This window comes from Malaya genurostris, chromosome 3, assembly GCF_030247185.1.
Source record: "Malaya genurostris strain Urasoe2022 chromosome 3, Malgen_1.1, whole genome shotgun sequence".
NCBI classification, from domain to species: Eukaryota; Metazoa; Arthropoda; class Insecta; order Diptera; family Culicidae; genus Malaya; species Malaya genurostris.
Genome location: NC_080572.1, coordinates 80,944,751 through 80,966,166, shown reverse-complemented (window position 1 = coordinate 80,966,166; position 21,416 = coordinate 80,944,751). Strand labels below are relative to the sequence as shown.

Here is a 21,416-nt window from a genome sequence, read left to right as displayed (position 1 = left end):
TATTATTATTATTATTATTATTATTATTATTATTATTATTATTATTATTATTATTATTATTATTATTTTAATATATTATTTATTCAGCCCAAATTTTAATTTGGTATTTTCGTGTACCGGAGTTGATATCGTGCTTCATAAGCGCCGAGGTGATAAAATGTTGGCAGAATGTATGATTTTATACAAGCATAAAATATAAATGCAACCGATGCGTAGAAATATGTTTAACTGATAGGTTAAATAATAATATTGTTAATCAAAACTGAATTCACTAAGCTGTAAGGGTTTAAAACCTGATCCCTTTTATTTATGTTTTCATTTTCGAATTTTTTTGATGTACCCCTGTAAAGAAAACAAAGATGCATTTCACTTTTAAAAGATCTATGCATTATTCACCGTAGAACAGAAATTTTACAAAATAATTACAAAATCTGCATTGTGGGGTCTCACTATCCTACATATTATTGATTATTTATATTGAGTTTTTGTACTGTTAATTTATTTATAATGCCCTTTAAGCCCGTCCGAGGGTCGCAAAAACGGTGAACCAGAGAACTAGTATCGCATCAACGATCATAATACCCCACAGAAAACCAGCACCACCGTCTTCGCTTCTTTCCGTCGAAAATTAGAAACTCAATAACTGACACAAATGTGATCGAAATTTGCCGAAAACAAGTGCCCCAATTAATGAGCTAATGAACTGGCTTCCACCTCGAAGTAAGAAGAAGAAGAAAAATAAAAACAACCCGAACTTAATGTGATTTATTCGAGTGCATATGCCAAGGCCGAACCGGTTCTTATTCCGTTGCATATTCCGTCCCATCATCCCATCATCCGGCAACCTCCGTCCAAAGAGCGTACGTAACGTATCGTGACGTGACAAGTTCATCGCTAGTTCTGCTACCGCGCCAATCGAGCATCTTCGCACGTCGAAGTGCTCGGTCGGATGGTGATGGAGTGCAGTGCTAGCTTGTGCAGTGCAGTGTAGTGTAGTGTTGTGTGGCCATGGGAACTCACAACACGGACCGGAAAGAGGACCAAAACTGATGCCAACCCAATTATAGCTATGAATTCTTAAAGAACGCAGGAGGGGATGGATGGGATAGGTTGGGTGATGGAAAGGTGCAGTGGAAAACGGTTCGAATAAGTCGAAAGATTTCATACGACTGGTTCTACGAACCAAAAGTGTAATAAACTTTCGACCGCCGGTGCTTGGCAAATGTTTGGGGGTGGGCAAACGAACCCAGGTGCCAGTAAGAACTAGAAAACAAATTTTCGAGGGCATGCAGAAGTATTAATAATATCTCGTATTTGTGCAATTCGTTCAATCTCTATTTCGTCTGTTTTCCGACGCTTCATCTTATTAGGTTTGTCAATAGAAATTTTGGTGGGACGGCGAATGTGCGAAAAATTATTGCCAGTGTCCCAGCAAAAGTGAACGGATGGTGCTTCGTTTGACGAGTGTAATGAAGTACCAATTTTGATAACTGCTCCGGCACGGGAGACAGTAAACAATTCCCGGGGTGTAAACATTACCAGTCCCGGCGAAAAGTGTCCATCGAAAGTGATGCGGAGAAGAAAAATTCGGTGCTGATTGTAGTAGGTGATGCAGCCGCAAGAAACGTGGTTTTTCATATCTTCTAACAAGTTGCTGTTTTCAATGTCGGCTTATCGCTTAGTGTAGCAGCCTGAGAGGAAAATCGCTGTTTTGGGATATTGATGTGACTCTTTCGTGTTGAATAGTGTTAAGTGAATGTTTTAACGCACAGTTGATGTTTACCAGTAGTGAAAAAGTCTAGTCGATGTTTATCTGATTCAATCGATGTTAGGAGCGTTTAAATAATATCGTTATTTATCTGGAAATTTCAATTGAACTGGGGCTGCAAGTTTCGGAGAAGTGTCCATTGGTCAGCAAAAACGAATCAGCCAAACCGACAGCGAAAGAGCATTGAAGAAAATGACGGAGGACAGCGAAAAAGCTCCAGTCGCCAATAAGCCGGGCGGCGGAGAAAAAACTGGCAGCAAGCAGGCCAGTCCTGCCCCTCAGCAAAAGCTAGCCGGAGGAACCGCCTCAACAGGTGCATCGCCGAACAAGGCAGCTGCTACTGGGACAGGTGAGCGAACCAATTTCAGTGTAAACTATCAGAAATTAAGTTATTATTTAACTGTTCCAATAAACTGCTGCGATGTTTATTGGATTATGAATATATAAAACTGTTAATGTTTTATTTTATAACCAGGCATTCGCTATTACATATAGTAAGATTAATCGGCAGTTCAGTTTAAGTTGCCCAGTTAATATGATGAAATTTTTCGCTAAGGCTTAAAAATAAATCTGTCGTAGAAGAGTCGATCAGTTAAAATTTACTCATTGTAGAAGTAATTGCGAAAAGTGAGAAATTCTTCGGTATTTAAATTGATAAAGTACCGGTTTTTGCACTGTTCACATAACTATCTTCTAATTTGGTGTTTCGTCTTCGTTTAATCACTACTTCATTAGCAGTTCATGCTAAACTGCTAACACCACTCAACGGTTCAGCCAGCATATACCATATAGTAAATGATATTTGCACCAAACTACTAACTGTTGACAGCCCGCAAGCCGTCACTAAGTTCCGTTCTTTCAGTTCTTCAATAAATGTATGGCGTTTCGGTGCAAAGATTGTTTTTCCAATAGCATTAACTATACGTCTGCTTAGCGACCTATCTTGAACCATTGCACATTGGTGAAAAATGGACCAAAAACGCGACGATTTTTTTTGGAGGCATGATACAGCTGACTCCAAAGCACTTTTTTTGGTGTAAAATGGCCAGTAAAATCGATTCCATGTATTTAGAAGGACCGCACGAAACGCTATCATGTTCAGTTTACCCCAAGTTTTATTTTTATACTGCATTGTATTCAAGCTTAACTATAAAACATAAAAACGAAGACCTTGCAGAAGAGCGAATAGCGTGTTTCTGATGTAAAAAAGTGTAACAAATCGATTGCAAATAGTTTTAATGACAGCAGCAAACTCGTTGTACCGTTTTACCCCATTTCTTTTCTAGTTATAATATTCAATTGGTATAAGATCTACAATCGAAAAGCAGATCCAATACGATCTATAATTATTGGTTCATATTACGTACAAAACATCTGTGCTCCAATTAAACACAATGGGAATAACAGTACTAGCCTGTTTAACCCGTTTTACCCCAATTTATATCAAATGTCGTATTCCTGGTTAACCTTTTCTTTCGCATACCGAAAACAGGCTGATTGCAGTTGATGAAAATCGAAAACATCAAACAGGCTAGTACTATTATGAAGAAAGACCTAAAAATAAGATTACAAATGAATTCAATGACCGCACGAATCATGTTATACCGTTTTACCCCAATTTATTTCATAAGTCGTAACTAACTTTCTTTGGCATAATAAATCCATTTGTAATCTTATTTTAAGGTCTTTCTTCATAATATCAATCGATTTTCATTAACTGCAATCAGCCTGTTTTCGGTATGCGAAAGAAAGTTTAACCAGAAATACGACTTTTGATATAAATTGGGGTAAAATGGGTTAAACAGGCTAGTACTGTTATTCCCATTGTGTTTAATTGGATCACAGATGTTTTGTACGTAATATGAACCAATAATTATAGATCGTATTGGATCTGGATATTCTTCGTTATATCAATCGATTTTCATTAACCGCGATCAGCCTGTTTTCGGTATACCAAAGAAAGTTCACCCAAAGATACAACTTATGACATACATTGGGGCAAATAGGGTTAAACGGACTAATACTGTCATTCCACTTATGTGTACTTGGATCACTGAAGTTTTCTACGTAATATGAACCAATATTGGTAGGTCATATTGGATCTGATGCGGGATTGTAAATCTGAATTCAACATAAAATTATATTTGTGGAAAAATTGGGGTGAACGGTGTAGCACTAAGCATGCGATCATGGAGACTATCTGTTAATTATTTTTTAAGGTTATATGCGAAACATAGAACTGTCTTATTTAACCATAATTGGTCCAAGCACCGATCAGTAGAACTTTTTTTTCTGTAAATTCATGGAGGAAGATGATTGCGGATAAAACAGAATACAGTTATTTGCGGTCGATCTTATTGAGTACAATCCATTCCTATTAGATAACCTATGAACATGTCAGGAATACCTTCCGATTGATCGAATTCAATTTTTTCCATAGTTTCACAGTTAGCTTTCGAAGTGAAGTCAAAAAATTTGAGGAATTGGAGCAAAACGAGCATGATAGTGAATTTTGCGGATCTTCTAACTATCCTAAATCGATTCTACGGAAAAATTTACATAAGTAATACATACTTTGAAAATATTTGCTTTGGTTTTTATAGAATGATTGAGCAAAGTCGCGTTTTTGATCGGTGGCGTTAGAAGTTCAATTTAAACTGCTAATGCACTGACGATCATTGCAGAAGAATATTCGAAAATTATAGATCAGTTCGCTTCCACATCTCATCCAAGTCAGTCGATAAAACGAACCGCTTACGTTCGGGACGTGAGTCATCAAGTACAGTATTGTGTAGTGGACAGTAGAACGATTTCGAAATAAACAAACCAAATGAACAAAAGCTACCGGCTAAAATTTGAAAATTTGCTTATGGAAAAACGCATCTTGATCTTGAGCGATCATATGCGAGACCATAAGACATGACCGCAAATTGTACAATATGAGTCCTACAAAATACGAAGAAAGCATCCTCTTGGACGACGAAACGTACGAGTAGATGTTCCTAGCTCACCATGGATCTGTAAAGTTTTAGCTTGATTTGGCAAGCTGTTACTGTACCGAAGAAGAACTACAGTGGTATCAAGACAACGGGGTGCATGTCTTCGTAAAGGATATAAATCCACACAACTGTCCTCATTTCCGTTTCGTTTCGTCTCCAACACGTCAGTGTAGAGCAGTTGAATTTGAACTTCTGAATGTAAATTTGGTAGATCAATTTGAAGCGCTTAACAGACGTAAAGTTAAGGCTGCTTGCGAGGCACTTTTCGTTTTCGTCGGGACTCCAGATAAGCCACTGCACTTCGAATAGTGTTTCGCAAAAAAACGATAACTTTACGTCTGCTTAGCGGGTCAAATTGAACTACCGAATTTGCACTACGCAGTTCGATTTGAACTGCTCAGCACTGAAGAGTCTAAGACGAAACGTAAATAAATAGTCAAGTTGGATTTGCGCGCCTAAATCACAAATGCTTTGAGGATTGTGGGAGAAAATCGCATGTAAGTAAGATCAGACATGATTGGCAAGTGATTTATTTTTAATATCATTAATTCCATCTTTTACCGGTGAGGGGTGTGTAAGTTTGTGACAACGGCGAAACACGTGTTTCGGGAATTTAAGGCTTGTTCGTGATAAAATCTGGACTCCCCTAAGTACGAATATGGCTGAAAATACTTCATCAACGCTTGAAATATTCCGCAGACTGATAAATGTATTTCTGTTCATTGTGTAAAATCATTGTTGGAGATACTACAGTCTGTTACATAAGAGCGTGGCCACTGCTGTGAGAAAATGAAAAGTCTAATGTTTTATTAGATCGAAAACTTACAGCTTAAAAACTTACTTTAAGGGACCTCCAAATTTTGTTAATTTGATGAACAAACTTCTTCAAATTGTGTGGTCGGTTCTTTCCAAGTTTCATCTTCATTTAGGCCCAAACGTTCTCAATTGGATTGGCATCGGGCGACTGAGAGGGCCAATCCAAAGTAACGACACCATTTAAAACGTTTTTGCACATGTTTATTTCGTCGCGGCAGCTTGGGTCTTTTTGGGACCTTTCGGGTGCGAGCACAAACAGACTGCTTCGAAGCGCAAAGCGTACGCGGTACTCATTTTGGAAAAATGCTGAGAAGGAATTCTAAACAATAGTCAGCTGATTTATTCTCGCATTGCATGAAGGGCATTACTGCCCTCTGTGTTAAAAAAAATAGTCACACCATTCCACTTTACCGATCGCGAGTAATCGTGAACACGCTCTGATGTAACAGACTGTACAAGCTTTTAGATCAAAGATGGCATCGAATGAAGAGCAAATGCGAAAAGCAACTGAGTGCTAACAAAATGAAAATCCGAATCAGTCAGTAAGAGAACTTGCAAAAAATCTTGCTTTTCCTGCATTCATTACGTTCTAAAATGTCTCGATACACGTTTGACCACATCCAGGAAGGCTGTGAGCGGAGCAAAGACGGATCTCAGGAACGACGAAGATGAAGCTGTGGTTAGAAAAAAAGGTATTCAACTTCTGTGCGAACTTCAAAGCACCAGCAAGGAATGAAGTCGCCCAAGGTATAATCGTAATGATCAACAGCATGTAACGTCTAAACCCTGGGCTCGTAAGTTGTATCGAGAATATTTGACGAAGTTTTCCTCCGTGATAATGGACGATGTAATTTTTGAGCTGGAAAACTTTAAGCAGGTTCCTAGAATGACTATTGTGGCCTAATCTGACCTGATTTGGCACCTTGTCACTACGCCAAGGATGTTTTGGAATACACCAAAGTCTCAATCTACACGCCTTGTATGTATGTATGTATGTATGTATGCATATATGCACGTATATGTACATATAAATATCCATGTTGTACCGTTGTCTATGTTGTACCGAAAGAGCTGAATCCACCTATCTGTCCGGAGAGGCCTATTGAGCGGTATTGGACTCTCTCAGTATAAACAAGCTACAACTATAGAAAATTCTGAAAATCTTGGGCAGAAGAAGCTAAATCGGTTGCAACGAAATCTGCACAGACCCTAATGGCTGGAGTAAACTCACAAGCTCGTAGCTTTTTCGTGCAGCCTAATTAAGTAACTGTAATATTTTTTTAGATGACTGATAATGCTCAATTAAATGACTAAAAAATGCACCTTGGATTGAACTAAAAGCAAATTTAAACTGTCCAGATTTTGTTGCGAACAAGCCATAATCATTGGTGATTTTTGGGGCGTATTAATGTGGCTTGTTAATAGAATTCTTATGTTCGTCGGAGTTCTCAAATCGGTGCAAATTATCAATTTTGGATATCTGGAACTATTTGGATATGATACATCATAACGAAGTATGTCATTTGACTTTCATGGGGTTACTCAACAGAAATACCATCATTGAAATCTGTTCTATATGTTTTCGTAGCAATTAATAGAAAACCAAATCGCGTGTGAAATTTATTCGGAATTTTTCCCATTTCAAAGCAATCTCGGTAGCCAATTTGCCTTAGCAATAAACACATGTTAGTATTTTTCGATAATTTGTTCATAACCTACACCTTCTTCTGATAAAAGAGGTCATTTCCTCTATAAGACAATAGGTTGAAAATTTACATCTGTTAAACACCCTCACGTCTTTGCACAGTCCAAACTTAATTCTCGCGATTTTTAACATAATGGCCAATAACTTACCTATAATTCAATCATTTTGAAGAGAAAAACTGTAAATTTCATCGATTTGAGCAGCACTTCACTTACTTTTACTTTAATGGTGCACATCTTGTCTTCGAAACATAACCGAACGAATTGTAGATTTCCAGAACACTCGAGACTTTGCCGCCGTTTTTCAGTCACTCATGTTGCACTTATCATCAGTCGCTCATGATCGCACACACCCAGCGAGTGCGACGTCGACCCTGCAGTTGACGATGTCTTTCTGGTTCTCTTTCGAGCATGTCATAGGTAATTGTCTTTTTCGGCATTCTTGATACATGTCCAGCCCACTGTTGTTTGACTTGTTTTATTAGCCCTCCAATGTCAGCACTTCCATTGCGCAATCTTCCATTGAACATTCCAGTCAATCCATAAACCTGGTTTAGATGAAATTTCCTAATTCGAAAATTTTTGTTTGATGCTAAATGTCTTAATGTCTTGCATGAAACTTTGAGATCCACTGTCATCTAAAAAAAATCAACTGAAAAATTTTGACGTTTACGAAATCGAAATTTTTGTTATTGCTAAATGTCTTACATGAACCGTCGAAATTTGGTGTTATCCCGAAATTTTTTTTTTTGAAAAATATCAACTGAGATTTCTGAAATCGAAAAATTTCTTCTGATGCAGAATGTCCTAGAATTGCATAAATTTTTTCCGAGAAAACACCAGATCTCCACGTTTTATGCAATCCTTGGCTAAGATCACTTGATATGAAATCAGTAGTGATTTGTCTACGTCCGAGATCAGTGATCTTAAGATCAGCAGTGATCTTAGATCACCGACGATTTTTGATTTTCGGTGATTTTCTCAGCACTGATTGCTGATGCGTTATCGCGTTGAGGAGTTATTTAGTTTTGTTAAAGCATTTTCAATACTAATTTAAAATAGCTACAAGAATAATACCCTCTATGATTTCCCTTCTAACTGTTCTTTTTTATGACCTTTCAGAAACCGTATCGGATTTATTTTTATTGATCTGGCATCTATTGAATATTAATATTTGAAGGTTAGCTAATTTTTTAGGTTGAAACAAACAAAACTTTTCAATGGTAGCTTGTATTAAAAAAGTTATTTCAGTAAAATAATGCGTAAAAAATTAGCTTGAAAATTCTTCCGAATACATCTTTCTCATAGAACACTTTTCAAAAAAAGTTAGAACAAAAAAAAAGTTATTTTAAAGACCTTTTACAACAAAAGAAGCGCTATTTGTGAGGCTCGGTTCAGTTATACTCAGAGGACACGAGGCGTCTCACAATGCATAACCCGCAAAGAATTCTGTAACTCATGAACTAATTGAGATATTTCAACAAACAAAAGTGTTTCTTATGTAGAAATGTCCAAGAAATTCAATGGAATGGTTTACAATGGCCGCACGAATCGCAATTCTGCTCGTTTTACCCCAAATGTACAGCAGTTTTGGGGTTTCCTATAACATTCGCTCTGTAACTTGAAAATAAGTCGATTGCGGTATTCTGGAATAGCCTACTTTCATGTAAAAAAGTCTGGAGAATCGAATGGAAGAACCTACACTGGCCGCACGAAACGTTCTGGTGACTTTTTTACCCCAATTCCTCTATTTCATAATACCTTATTGTAAATCGTCCTTAAATCTCGGTAAAACTTATTGGAAGTTTAGTAAATCCAGCTTATCTTATGTAAAAAAGTCTGTAGAACTGAATGGAAGAATCTACGCTGGCCGCACGAAACGTTTTGATGACTTTTTAACCCCATTTCCTCCATTTTATGGTATTTTATTGTAAATCGGTCTTAAATCATGGTAAAACTGATTGAAAGTTTACTAAATCTAGCTTATTTTATATAAAAAAAGTCTGTAGTCACCAGAACGTTTCGTGCAGCCAGTGTAGGTTCTTCCGTTCGGTTCTACAGACTTTTTTCTATAAAATAAGCTAGATTTAGTAAACTTCCAATAAGTTTTACCATGATTTAAGACCGATTTACAATAAGATGTCATGAAATATAGGGATTGGGGTAAAATAGTCACCAGGACGTTTCGTGCGGCCAGCGTAGGTTCGTCCATTCGATTCTTCAGACTTTTTACATAAAATCCAGCTATTTCAGTAGACCACATTCGATTTCTTTTCAAGTTACAGAACAAATACTACAGAAAACCCTAAAACTTCTGGGCATTTGGGGTAAAACGAGCAGGATGGCGATTCGTGCAGTCATTAAAAACTATTCCATTGAATTTCTTGGATTTATTTACATAAGAAACACTCTTGTTTGTTGCCTTTTTCCATGGTTCCCGATTTCTTTGCGGGTTTCCTGGTTTTTGGCATTAAAAATGCCTTACTCTTCACTATACTGGGCCGTTTCAAAGTTTCAAAAAAAGCCGCGTAACCTTTTTGCGTCATAATTTTGAACGTTAATAACTCATTGATTTGATGATGGATTAATATAATTTAACAACCAATCGATTCGAAAACTTTTAACTTAAACATGTATAACAACGTCATTTCAGTATTTCAATAGCATACTATTGAAAAAATGGTTAGAATTGACCTATGTTTTCATCCACCAATCCCTGCTGACCAAATTGACGTCATTTGCTTGTTCGGCATAGGAGGCTTTGCGCCATGCATGAAAACACCGCATCATTCTGCGTAGTTCGAATAGGAATCTTTGCGGTAACGTCATTTAAGTATTTCAATTGCATGCCATTGAAAAATTAGATTGAATTTACCTGTTACACGAGCCAATGACAGTCTCAGTGAATGATGTCAATCTCTCGTCCGATTTGCGCAGTATTAACTATAGCACAGAAAGGAATCTATAAATATATGTCCGAATACATTTCTGCTTTAGTTTACCTATGGCTTATCTGGATTCTCCGGTAACTAGCAGGCCAATATAGAACCATCGGCGGTAGATTTTTCAAACCTAATTTGAAGCGCTTGTATCTCAGTGATTTATTAATAAATTTTCCTCATTTAACTTGATTCGAAAAAGTTTAAAAATGTTTTAATTTGTCAACGGGTAGTTTGCATACTGAAATCTCCATTTACATTAGAGATGGTCGGGTATCGGGTATTTTACCCGAAACCCGACCCGTACCCGTACCCGACGGGTTTTTGGTCGGGTACGGGTAAAAAATTTTATTTTCAATCGGGTACGGGTCGGGTACGGGTAAAAAATTTTACTGCTCACTCGGGTACGGGTCGGGTACGGGTAAAAAAATTTATCGCTCACTCGGGTACGGGTCGGGTACGGGTAAATTTTTTTTTCGGATCGATTACCCGACCATTTGTACTTCACATAAATATGTTTACACGTTGACGAGATTTTTTCATTGCAAAACAGTTCTTCCGAAAAATAATCAATTTGATTCAAGGGGTTTTGACATTCCCGCCTAGGACCAGACCTGTCAAACGGCATCTTTTTCCAGAAAAAAACATTTTTTTCTTCATGAAAAGTTATGTGAATATTTCCCGCCCTACTTTGTTTATAACATATTTAATAAGACACACTGCCTTAGCTCTATGATGTTGCGGTCGGAATCTACTTTTCACGTAGGATTTAATGGACTGCCATTTTAAAGCAGTTTAATGCACAATCCAGTAAAAATTATTTGATTCATATACTGCCCATACTCGCATATCAGTCTCATATCGATTTTCGCCAATTTTGAGTTAGCTTGAGGAATGGAGCCTTTCCTCAATAAACTCTCAGAAATTGCAATGAAAGTTGAGGGTTTGTTCAGTAAAATATAAAAAAATATCAACTCATTTCTGTGTCCCATATGCTAAAGTACCCGCATATCAGTCCCATTCAGTGCAAAATTTCAATAATTTCATTTGTTGCAATATTGGAACAGCAAAGGTGTATTACCGATATTTCATGTAATAACACCAAGATTTAGCATTAGGGAGCAAAGCAAAGTCTTGGCATTACATTCCTTTCGTGGAATTTGGCCTTTCTGTTTCAACAGACTTCGCAGCCGATTCTTAGTGTACAGAATCATTGCATGGCTAGTAATATGAATCCTACTGACACTAACAATCCTTCCAGGTCGGGGTTCGAACATACGACAGCTGGCTTGTAAGACCAGCGTCCTATGCATTGAACCGCCAACCCGGGACCAGCATTAGGGAGCACAATAAATAAAAAAAATCGGAAATAAACTTTTGATCGTCTTTTTCTCAACATGCCGATTTCCCATATGGGACTGATATGCAAGTATGGGCAGTATATAAAATGTAGTGTAGTACTCATATCACATTCAGATACCAGAAAACTGTTATTTTAAATATTGGTTAGAGACTTTCAAAATTTTCATAAAAATCATTGGGATTCTTACCATAAAAACATGGACATTTATTTCAGAAAATCTGCATAGAAGTTCTTATTATTCTGCACTTCTGGGTGGTGTCACCTCACTTTAAATGACACCGATTGATGGCACAGCAAGTTGGGCTATATTGCTAGTTAATTTTCGTTTCTTTTCACTGGACTACAAGTGAAAATCTCGATGCGTGACAACGTGGAGTCGCAAAAGTAAGGGTGAAAATCTTTTCTCGTGAAATACTCAAATTTTCACCGTGTTCACTCGTGGAGGGTTCCACCGGTTCAATGGCTGTAAAAACCACCAGCTACCGATAACATCGTGGGTGTGGGTTTGTGAGGTTTACAAAACGGGCATAGTTGACAGATTAATTTAAATCAAAATCATAATTAATTTTGCTTTATAGTAAAAAATTGTAACCAAAAAATTTCCTACGAATGTTCAAACTACTTACACTTGAAGGACTCACTGTTCACCATGTTCAAAATTGAATTTTTCACACCGGGAATACACGTACATTGTTTGATTCTTTGGTCGAACTGATAACACACTATTCATTTTAGGGGATGTTCGCATAACATTCATTTTCGTCACGTATAATATTCAATTTGACATTTGGAACTATTTTACGTGATTTTTCAAGTGATTCGAATGTGAATTTTTATTTGTGTGTCAAGATAATGAGCACGCTTACTTATAGTTCTAAAGAATTGGATCAAAAGTCGCACTGTTTCGTAAAAACCATACCTACCCAAAATTGAGTACAACGGGTATTACGATATATTGGGTAAATATGCTTTTTGAAAAATTTGAGTAGATATTACTCGCTTTTGTTGACATTTGTAAATGAGTATAAAGTACCAAAGACATTGGAAATCTACAGGGTCCGCCATCTAACATTTATTTTTGAACTAGCGGTTATTTCGACATTGGTAACCTAAATGTCACTTCTGATTTGACAGAAACTTAGTTGTATCCTTCCGCTGAACGAAAATGGTTGTGTATACGCTTGAGGACCGCGTGAAAATAGTGCAGTTTTACTTTCAAAATCATGGTAATGTTGCGGAATGTGTGCAAAAAAATCATCTTCTCGGATGAGTCACACTTTCATCTCGGCGGGTATGTTAATAAGCAAAATTGTCGCATCTGGGGACGGAAAACCCGCACGTCATCATGGAGAAGCCGATCTCAGAGAGTGACGGTTTGGTGCGGATTTTTGTCTGGCGGCATCATTGGGCCTTTTTTCTTAGAAAATGAGGCAGGAGCCGCCGCCACGGTCAATGGCGAGCGGTACCGCGTCATCATTAGCGATTGGTTCTTCCCGTTACTTGAAGAGGTAGACTTGGACACCTTTTGATTCCAACAAGACGGCGCTCCGTGCCACACAGCCAACGCTACGATCGATCATCTGTGCACAGTCTTCGAAGATCGAATTATCAGTCGAAATTCGGATGTCGTTTGGCCGCTTCGGAGCTGTGATTTGACACCGTTAGACTATTATCTTTGAGCGGCTGTCAAAGATAAGTGTTATGTGGACAAGCCAGAGACAATTCAAGCCTTGAAGGATAACATTCGTGCATCCATAGCTGAAATAAAGCTGCATACAATCGAAAATGTATTAAAAAGCTGGACCGACCGTATGGCGTACTGCAAGGCCAGCCGAGGCAGCCATTTGAATGAAATTATATTCCACAATTACCCGGAAGGATTGTACTTTAATATGAAAAAAAAAATTTTGAATTCGGATGAACCGTTTGTTTTTTTATGCATGTTTAAAACAAAGTTACATTACATTATTCATGCTTCACAGTGTATTTATATGTTTAAAAGTAAACAAGTATTTTAATGTATTTTTCTTACCAACTAGAGCCTGATACGGCTCGATATCTAAAACACATTTTTTTCCATACTGAATTTTGGTAAATTTTTTACTACTCATTCGGGTCGGGTACGGGTACAGGTAATTTTTAATCGGGTACCGGTCGGGTACGGGTCAAATTTTTTATTTTTTTTCGGGTACGGGTCGGGTACGGGTAATTTTTATTTATTATTGATCGGGTACGGGTCGGGTACGGGTAATTTTTTAAATTTTCAATCGGGTACGGGTCGGGTACGGGTAAATTTTTTTGCTGATCACTCGGGTACGGGTCGGGTTCGGGTATAAGAATTTCTATACCCGACCATCTCTAATTTACATTCGAACAACACGGTGATGCCCGTATAAAGTTGTGTTATGATGATAATCATAGATAATTCTTTTCCATTAAATGTTGCTAAATACAAAGAACTATCTCTCAGCATAATCCCCCAGACCCTATTATTAAATCAAATAACAATCGTGTAACCTAATTGAATAGTTAGAAATTGATTTAGTCGTATAAAGCATAATATTTTTGTCTAATCTTGCTTCCAAGAATCTTATAGAAGGGATCCAGACTAAGTGTAGCAAAAATAATGCAATGCAAATCGCAGTATCGATTTGAACAAGCTGTTGTCCCACCACACGGAGAACCCTTCGATCATAAAATTGCGATACCGCAGTTTTTGATTTTTGCGAGAGTTGATTTAACTAATTTCTTTTTGATTCAACCAATATGGTTTTTGATTTGTAGATTCAAGTAGTTGAAAAATATGTTGTTTTGAATGTTGTCAAATGCCGGAGACAGTTGAATGCAAAACAATAATCGCAATGCAAAATCAACAACTTTTTTAGTTGAAATCTGTTCGCGTCGCTTCAAAATGTCAATAAAAACAACATCGATGGTAAAAGCGTTTGGTAAATTGTGTTTATTCGATTTGAGAAATTTATGATAACAAGTGTTTATCTAACAGCGGTGTTGTGATAAAGTTAACCTTGTTTAAGATGAAAAAGGTTTGGTGACAAATTAGAAAATGTTAATGAATGATCATCTCGTAATCTTTCAGGTATGCGCAAAAATTGTATGCTCTTTCGAAAATACTCGATTCTTGAAAAAAAGTACCGATACCTCAAAGTATCGACTCGGTATCGGACATCCCTAGTAAGTATATTTTGATTATTTTCGCAAATCAATAACATTGTTCGAGTTGATTCAACTATTTGCAATGTCTAAAACAAATAAAACCGATTTATTTTTCAACTCACAAAATTTTGTTTTAATAACAACGCCAGTTATTTCAACTAAAATATTTGTTGAAATTGAAAGGTATGTGTCCTCACTAATTGACAGCATTTTTTTAAACAGTTAAATTAGTTGTTTCAACCATCGTTTCTGCTAATCGAAAAACAGAAAATCAACTAATATTCTGGTTGAAATGGGATCGCGAGCGGTTCCGTGCAGGAATAAAACGTTCCGAAAGATTCGGAACTTAGTACAAATAAGTTGCACAGGCTCACATATATAGAATTATCAGATGCAATAAAATACATTATTAGAGATAAACTCAAGACAAGCTGATCTGCGATTTTACATGTATCATTTAAATCCTTACTAAACTCGGGTTACCGCCAGTTTCAGTTAAATTATCATTTGCATCAAAACAACAAGTGTCTAATCACTACATGCGTTGTAACAATGACAAATTCGTTCATGTATTAATAAAATCAAGTTACAATATGAACAAAATTAAGGAAGTTGGTTGCATTAGTTCCTTAATATGCAAAAGTGAAAATCAATTAAAGTAACAAAATATGTTCTGCGGACTGTGTCACATATTTTCTTCCTTGTATTGCTGCCTTTCTATTTTCAGACACTTTCCGAATATTATTGACGCTTTTTAACGAAAGATAATTAAAATTACACTATTACTGAGTTTATTGGTTGACGGTTATTCAAATTTTTCACTATCACATTTTTTGATCAAAATATTTAAAATCTTCTCTAATTGCTGTTTATAAAATGATTGAGTTTGTACGTTCTCTGTCTTGAAAAGTATTATGATATAAAATCGTTTCATTTGTCCAGATTTATATCTTGAAGTTGTTCGTATCTAAAATTGATCTTTTAAATAACTATGAAATCATCATAATTGACTCTCATTCCAAAAAAGCTCAAATGTAAAATTTTGTTGAAGGCATCAAAATAGAGTAGAATCAATTGTTCTGAAAGAATCTAATTGTCATTTTGATCATTCGCCAAACATGTAAACACTAAAAGTAGAGCAAGTTTGTAATTTGTGACTTTTAGTGACAGTGACATCATCATCTTTATTTTTGTATTTATTATGGGTACCTAAGAATTATTTCATTTTTAATGTAATCGTGATCGGTCCTGTCTTGCATACAACCCTCTAATTTTTTTTCCCCACTGTGCAATGGTTAACTTCTTCGCTTCGGAGTGAAGTTAGCAGTATGAACAATTCATAGAACGTAGTTGCTTGACTGTTTTTGTCATGACAGCGGCAAATCAACTGGTAACGCTATCATTTTTTCTGTACACAGCAGAATTGATACGATTAGTAGTGCATTACAGGTACATTAACCACCAGGTGGCAGAGTAATCACTGAAAAAATCGCTAACATTTGGAAAATTCTCGGTTGATTTTTCAAATGGTCGTATGAGCAAGTGACAGTTTCTCTTTGTTCACTTTCACTTTCGGTTATTGTGACGTGGTTGTAAAATTTTTCTAGTATTTTACAATGCTCTTTGTAAGTCGAATGTTTCTAGTATCATTTCATACAAAGAGTTGAGTTATAAACGAGAAAAAAGCGCCTGGTATTTAATAGAAGAGAAAGTAAATAAAGAGAAACTGTCATTTTCTCCTACGGCCTCTTGAAAAATTTACCGAGAATTCTCTTCAATGCATATTTCAGTATTTGATATGAAAGAGTCTAGTTTTTTGAGAACAAGCAATAGTAGAATTTATTCATTAAACATTTTTTTCATAAACAATATAGTTGAAGATGTCATCATAAAACAGTAATCACTGTGCAATAAATTTTGAATCATGCATCTTCCTTCGAACCATATGTAAATTCCGTCCCATTACCTTTCGTACGAGATAATGTTTAGGTCCGGCTTATTTTTTGTTGGGATCCCAAAACGTCCTTCATACGTTATTTAATTCTTAACTTTGTATGGCAAAAACACAGAACGACGAATGGTCATCAAATAGCTTGCACCGTCTGCACCGAGCACAATGAAAATGATTTAACTTTGTGAATAACAACCCATAAATCTCTGGTCCCCTGGTAACGGCATCTAAATTGTGCTCTGCCAGCCGGACTTACCTTGGTAATCTATTTCCAGCAGACAAAACTGTACGATGTTGCGTTATCACGTGCATTCACACACACACAAGCACACACGCGTTATTCGCATGGATGTGAATGTTCGACGAGGGTACCTGAGCACTGAGTAACTTGTGGGGTTTGTGGGGCCCACCTAACCGTGACATCGTTCGCTCGCTCGCTTGCTCGGTCTAGCAAATGGAATCATAAATTGAACATTTTCACGTTATTTCTCCGCACGGGATGCTGCTGCTACCGGAGATGTCTCGATTTTTTTCGAGTTCACTGAGTTTCTTACAGCCTTTGTTGTTGTGCTTGCGAAACCGCAATCACAGTCACGTACTGGACGAAAAGATAATAACCGTTTCCCGACAAATTGTTCTTCCATATCTTTTATTAATTTTTAACTTTCAGATTATCATGCTCCCGTTGAATATTGATGCTGTCCTGTTTGGTTACGTTCCGATTTCGTTCAACACGAAGACTAGCGCAGTTCGTTCGATTTTTCGGATATGGTAGTACAACAGGGGCTATGTTCACTAACAAAAACCAAAATAACACCAACCAAATCTCCGCAACGTCTCTTAAAGCATTCAAACGAAATGATAAATGTATCCTTGGGTTGTAACTAACATATTGACAAATTTTCATACAAATTGAAAATGATCTACTTGACAGCACCATTTATTATTTCGCTTCCGACGCGAATTCCTTGATGCCATTCCAACCAATGCACTGAAAAATAGTCTGTTGGGTATCAAAGCAATATTTCTACCCCAGCTTGTTCACGAAGCTAGTCGTCCATAATATACAGACTGTGTCAGAAGAAAGTGCCCGATAAATCCGTGAGAGATGTCTACGTTTTTCTCACGCGATATCATCGTACCATGAAGGGCTACAGCGCATTTAGATTAGTATTTCTGGAAAGATCAAAATTTCAAAATGTGAGCTAAACGCTTTGAAGCCTAAATTCACTGCAAATCTGAAAGAAAGATCCAAATATTTATTACAAGCTGCAACAAAAAGGGAAAAATGTGAATCCATGTGATCAAGTAGGTTTACCCATTTGACGTGCACAAAAATGTCGATGACTACTACGAACGAGACTTGATGCGAGTAACCACAAAACAAAATACATTCCACTCTCCCAAGCTCCCCTGATTAGGAAAGTGTGTGAGTACTAGCACTATTCAACAGGGGAGAGAAGTACAATATTGGCCCTCGACACTGAAACCGCTGCTTAAAGTCTCAAGAAAAATGCAAGAGAGCAATTCCAAGAATGAGTAGATGAAATAGTGACAGAATCTTTCAACGAGAACTTGAAATTTCGAATATATCTGTAAATTGTTTTAGCTGTAACTTCTTCATTTTTCAAAAGGCACGGATGGGATAGCCATCAATCTGTTGATTTTAATAAGAGCTTTTAAATAAAAAATATGAAAAAAAATCGAAACCCTGATTTTTTTAATTTAATTTTTTTGGTTCGTTTTGAAATTATTGAGAAAAAAAATCAATTTTCCGAATTACAACGAGAAGAATTTGATCATTTGCATGCACCCGTAAACTGTTTTAGCTGTAACTTTTTCATTTTTCAAAAGGCACGGATGAGATAGCCATCAATATGTAGGTTTTAATAACAGCTTTAAAATAAAAATAATCAAAAAAAATTAAAACCCTGATTTTAACTTTTTCGGATTATTTTGTAAATATTGAGAAAAAAATATTTTTTTCAGTGTATATTTTTTTAGAGTGCCCAATCGATTCCCTACAACTTCTTTCTGAATGCCATTTTTGTACAATTAACGGTTTCCGAGTTACAACGATTTGAAAAAGGCAATTTTTGTGAAATGCAAAAATACATACGCCCTTTTTAAAAATCAGTTCTGAGTCGGATTGACCTCTCCATCGGTTCAAAACTTATGGTTTGCCATACTAAAGCCATGTGCAAAGTTTTATCCAAATCGGAGATGGTCGAATCTGATGATCTGCTAAGCATTTCTGGAATTGCTCAAGAGCTAAAAAATATTGGAATTGTACCAAAGTCGTTTTTTTATGTCGCAATTTTTGAAGGTTTGCGCGAATTCCATTCATCCGAAAGTCGTTTAACCGAATGGGACATTTCGCCGAAAGTGTTCGATTTTATATTGCAATAACGAAATTTATCGACGAACCGAGCGGAAGCTTTCTAGTAACAAAATATGTAAAATAAATCTTCGTTTATTATTCTATCAATGTTGTGCAAAATCTGTCACCGTTGCACCGAAATAAGCGAATCCACCTAACTTCCCGGAGTTAGAACCTGTCGACCGGCGTTGGGCTCTCGTGAAGAGAAAATTCTCTCAATATTAACAAGCTGAATCGGCTCGAACATCTTGGACAAACAACAGCTGAATCGGTTCCAGAGAAGTCTGCACAGACCATAATAACTGGAGTAAACTCAAAAGTTCGTAGTTTTTTCATACTGCCTAATTAAGTAACTGCAATTCGTTTTAAGATGACCAATAATGCACAAATAAAGGAATAAAAAATGCATCTTGGATAGCACTAACAACAAATTAGTATTATTACAATTTAAATTTTTCCAAAATTTTTCGCAAAAAAACTGGTTAAAAATATGCCCAGAAAGTTTTAGACTATTAGTCTTTAAAGTATTAAAACTTGCTTCATTTAGAATTGGAACAAACTTTTGCTGGTGGATGGATTTGGAAGTTCTTGGCGCCCACGTATCGGGAATTTTGTCAGCTTCACGTATGATTTTTGACATTCCGCAAATCGACTGTACTTTGTAAACAATCAACATGGAAGCCGAAAGAAGGAAAAAATTGTGCACAGTAATTTGGAAAATCCATTGTGGTCTGCATCTAGGCTAGCTAAACAGCTGAAATTGCCCAGAAATACCGTATGGCGCGTTATCAAACGGTATAAGGAAACATTGACGACGATTCGGAAGCCTCAAGCCAATCGTCGGAGTGGAACTGTCGACCGGAAACTGTGTGGTAAGATTTTGAAGACGATTAGGAGGAATCCTAATCTAGCGGACCGTGATTTGACCAGAAAATTCGGTGCTGCCCATACTATCGTGAGGAGAACTCGACTCCGGGAATGAATCAAGTCGTATCGAACTAGCAAGTAGCCAAATCGGACCATATTTCGGGGGATGTTCCATCCAAATTTAAATTTGTTTTTGCCGACAAATTTGCAAGAAAATTTTTGATTTGGCAGGGCATTTGCAGCTGTGGCAAAAAAAAACGAAAGTTTTCGTTACAAATAAGACAATGTCTCGAAAAACGAATTTTGCCGTTCATTCGATCCCACGACCATCCCGTAATGTTTTGGCCAGATTTGGCAAACTGTCATTACAGCAAAGTCGTTCAAGAATGGTATGCTGAGAAAGGGGTCCAGTTTGTTCCGAAAAACCTTAACCCACCCAACTGCCCCCCATTCCGCCCTATTGAGAAATACTGGGCAATCATGAAGAGGAGACTCAAGGCAAAGGGAAAGGTTGTCAAAGACATCAATCAGATGACGACCTGGTGGAATAAGATAGCTAAAACGATGGACGAAGAAGGTGTGCGCCGCCTAATGAGCCGTGTTACAGGAAAAATTCGAGAATTCCTTTGAAACCGTGACGAATAATTTTATCCGTATTTTTTCTTAAAAGTATGAAGAAAACGCTACATTTGTATAAAAAAAGATCTTGAATTCAATATTAAATAACTGAAATACAGGCAATTGTCTTTGATCCAATTCTATCTGAAGCAAGCTTTAAAATGATAACTTTATTTTATTTTATAAGTTTTTTTTATTTAAACTGTGTACACTTTCTTCTGACACAGACTGTACCACACCGAGTGCCGGTCACTTGACTTGATGTGTGTGGGAAGGAAAGATTGCGATACGGAATCGTTTTCTTGTTTCACTTAAAAATCAACATTCAAGGATTGCGAGTTCAGTTTGTCTATTCGGGGAGTATGTCAAAATAAATAACGTTTTTCGCCTCAAGAGATTTGATTGTATCGAACGAGAGAAAAACGAAACGGTTTGTTCGATCCCTGCTACTCACGACTTTATGGGTGCATAGTTCCAAAGAACAATGACTAACGAAGGAAGGATTTCATATCAACTATCGTCTATCTCACCGATTATCAGTTCCTTGTGAAGGATCGTTAATCACTAGAAGAAATTTACCCAGTCCGTTGGATGGAGGAATTCCTCCATCGTAACTAAAAATCTGTAAAATTTCCAATCACGAAATCCAACTATGCAATATTCTACTTGAACTGTGCATTGTTCATTCTACCATTCTACAACTGTTGACATTTCCATTAGGAATCGATAGATTTTGACACTTTATGTTCGTACAAATAAATGACAGTTTCGTTTTGCCTTTCCTATATAAAAAAATATGTGAAAAACGACTTTACAACCGAGGCCAGGAGAGCCGAG

The 21,416-nt window shown here is 36.8% G+C and overlaps 1 protein-coding gene across 9 annotated transcripts in view; it reads left to right on the top strand.

Moving 5' to 3' along the window:
* Positions 1–21,416, top strand: part of LOC131435732 (solute carrier family 12 member 4) — a 652,550-nt gene that overhangs the window by 319,961 nt on the left and 311,173 nt on the right. For 3 of the 9 annotated variants that reach the window (XM_058603891.1, XM_058603894.1, XM_058603890.1), the window contains exon 2: positions 1,371–2,117. The exons of the other annotated variants lie outside the window; for them this stretch is intronic. In XM_058603891.1, the coding sequence (XP_058459874.1) occupies positions 1,961–2,117 (157 nt within the window). In that variant the 5' untranslated portion in view covers positions 1,371–1,960. The remainder of the gene's footprint in view (positions 1–1,370; positions 2,118–21,416) is intronic. 9 annotated transcript variants of the gene reach the window in all.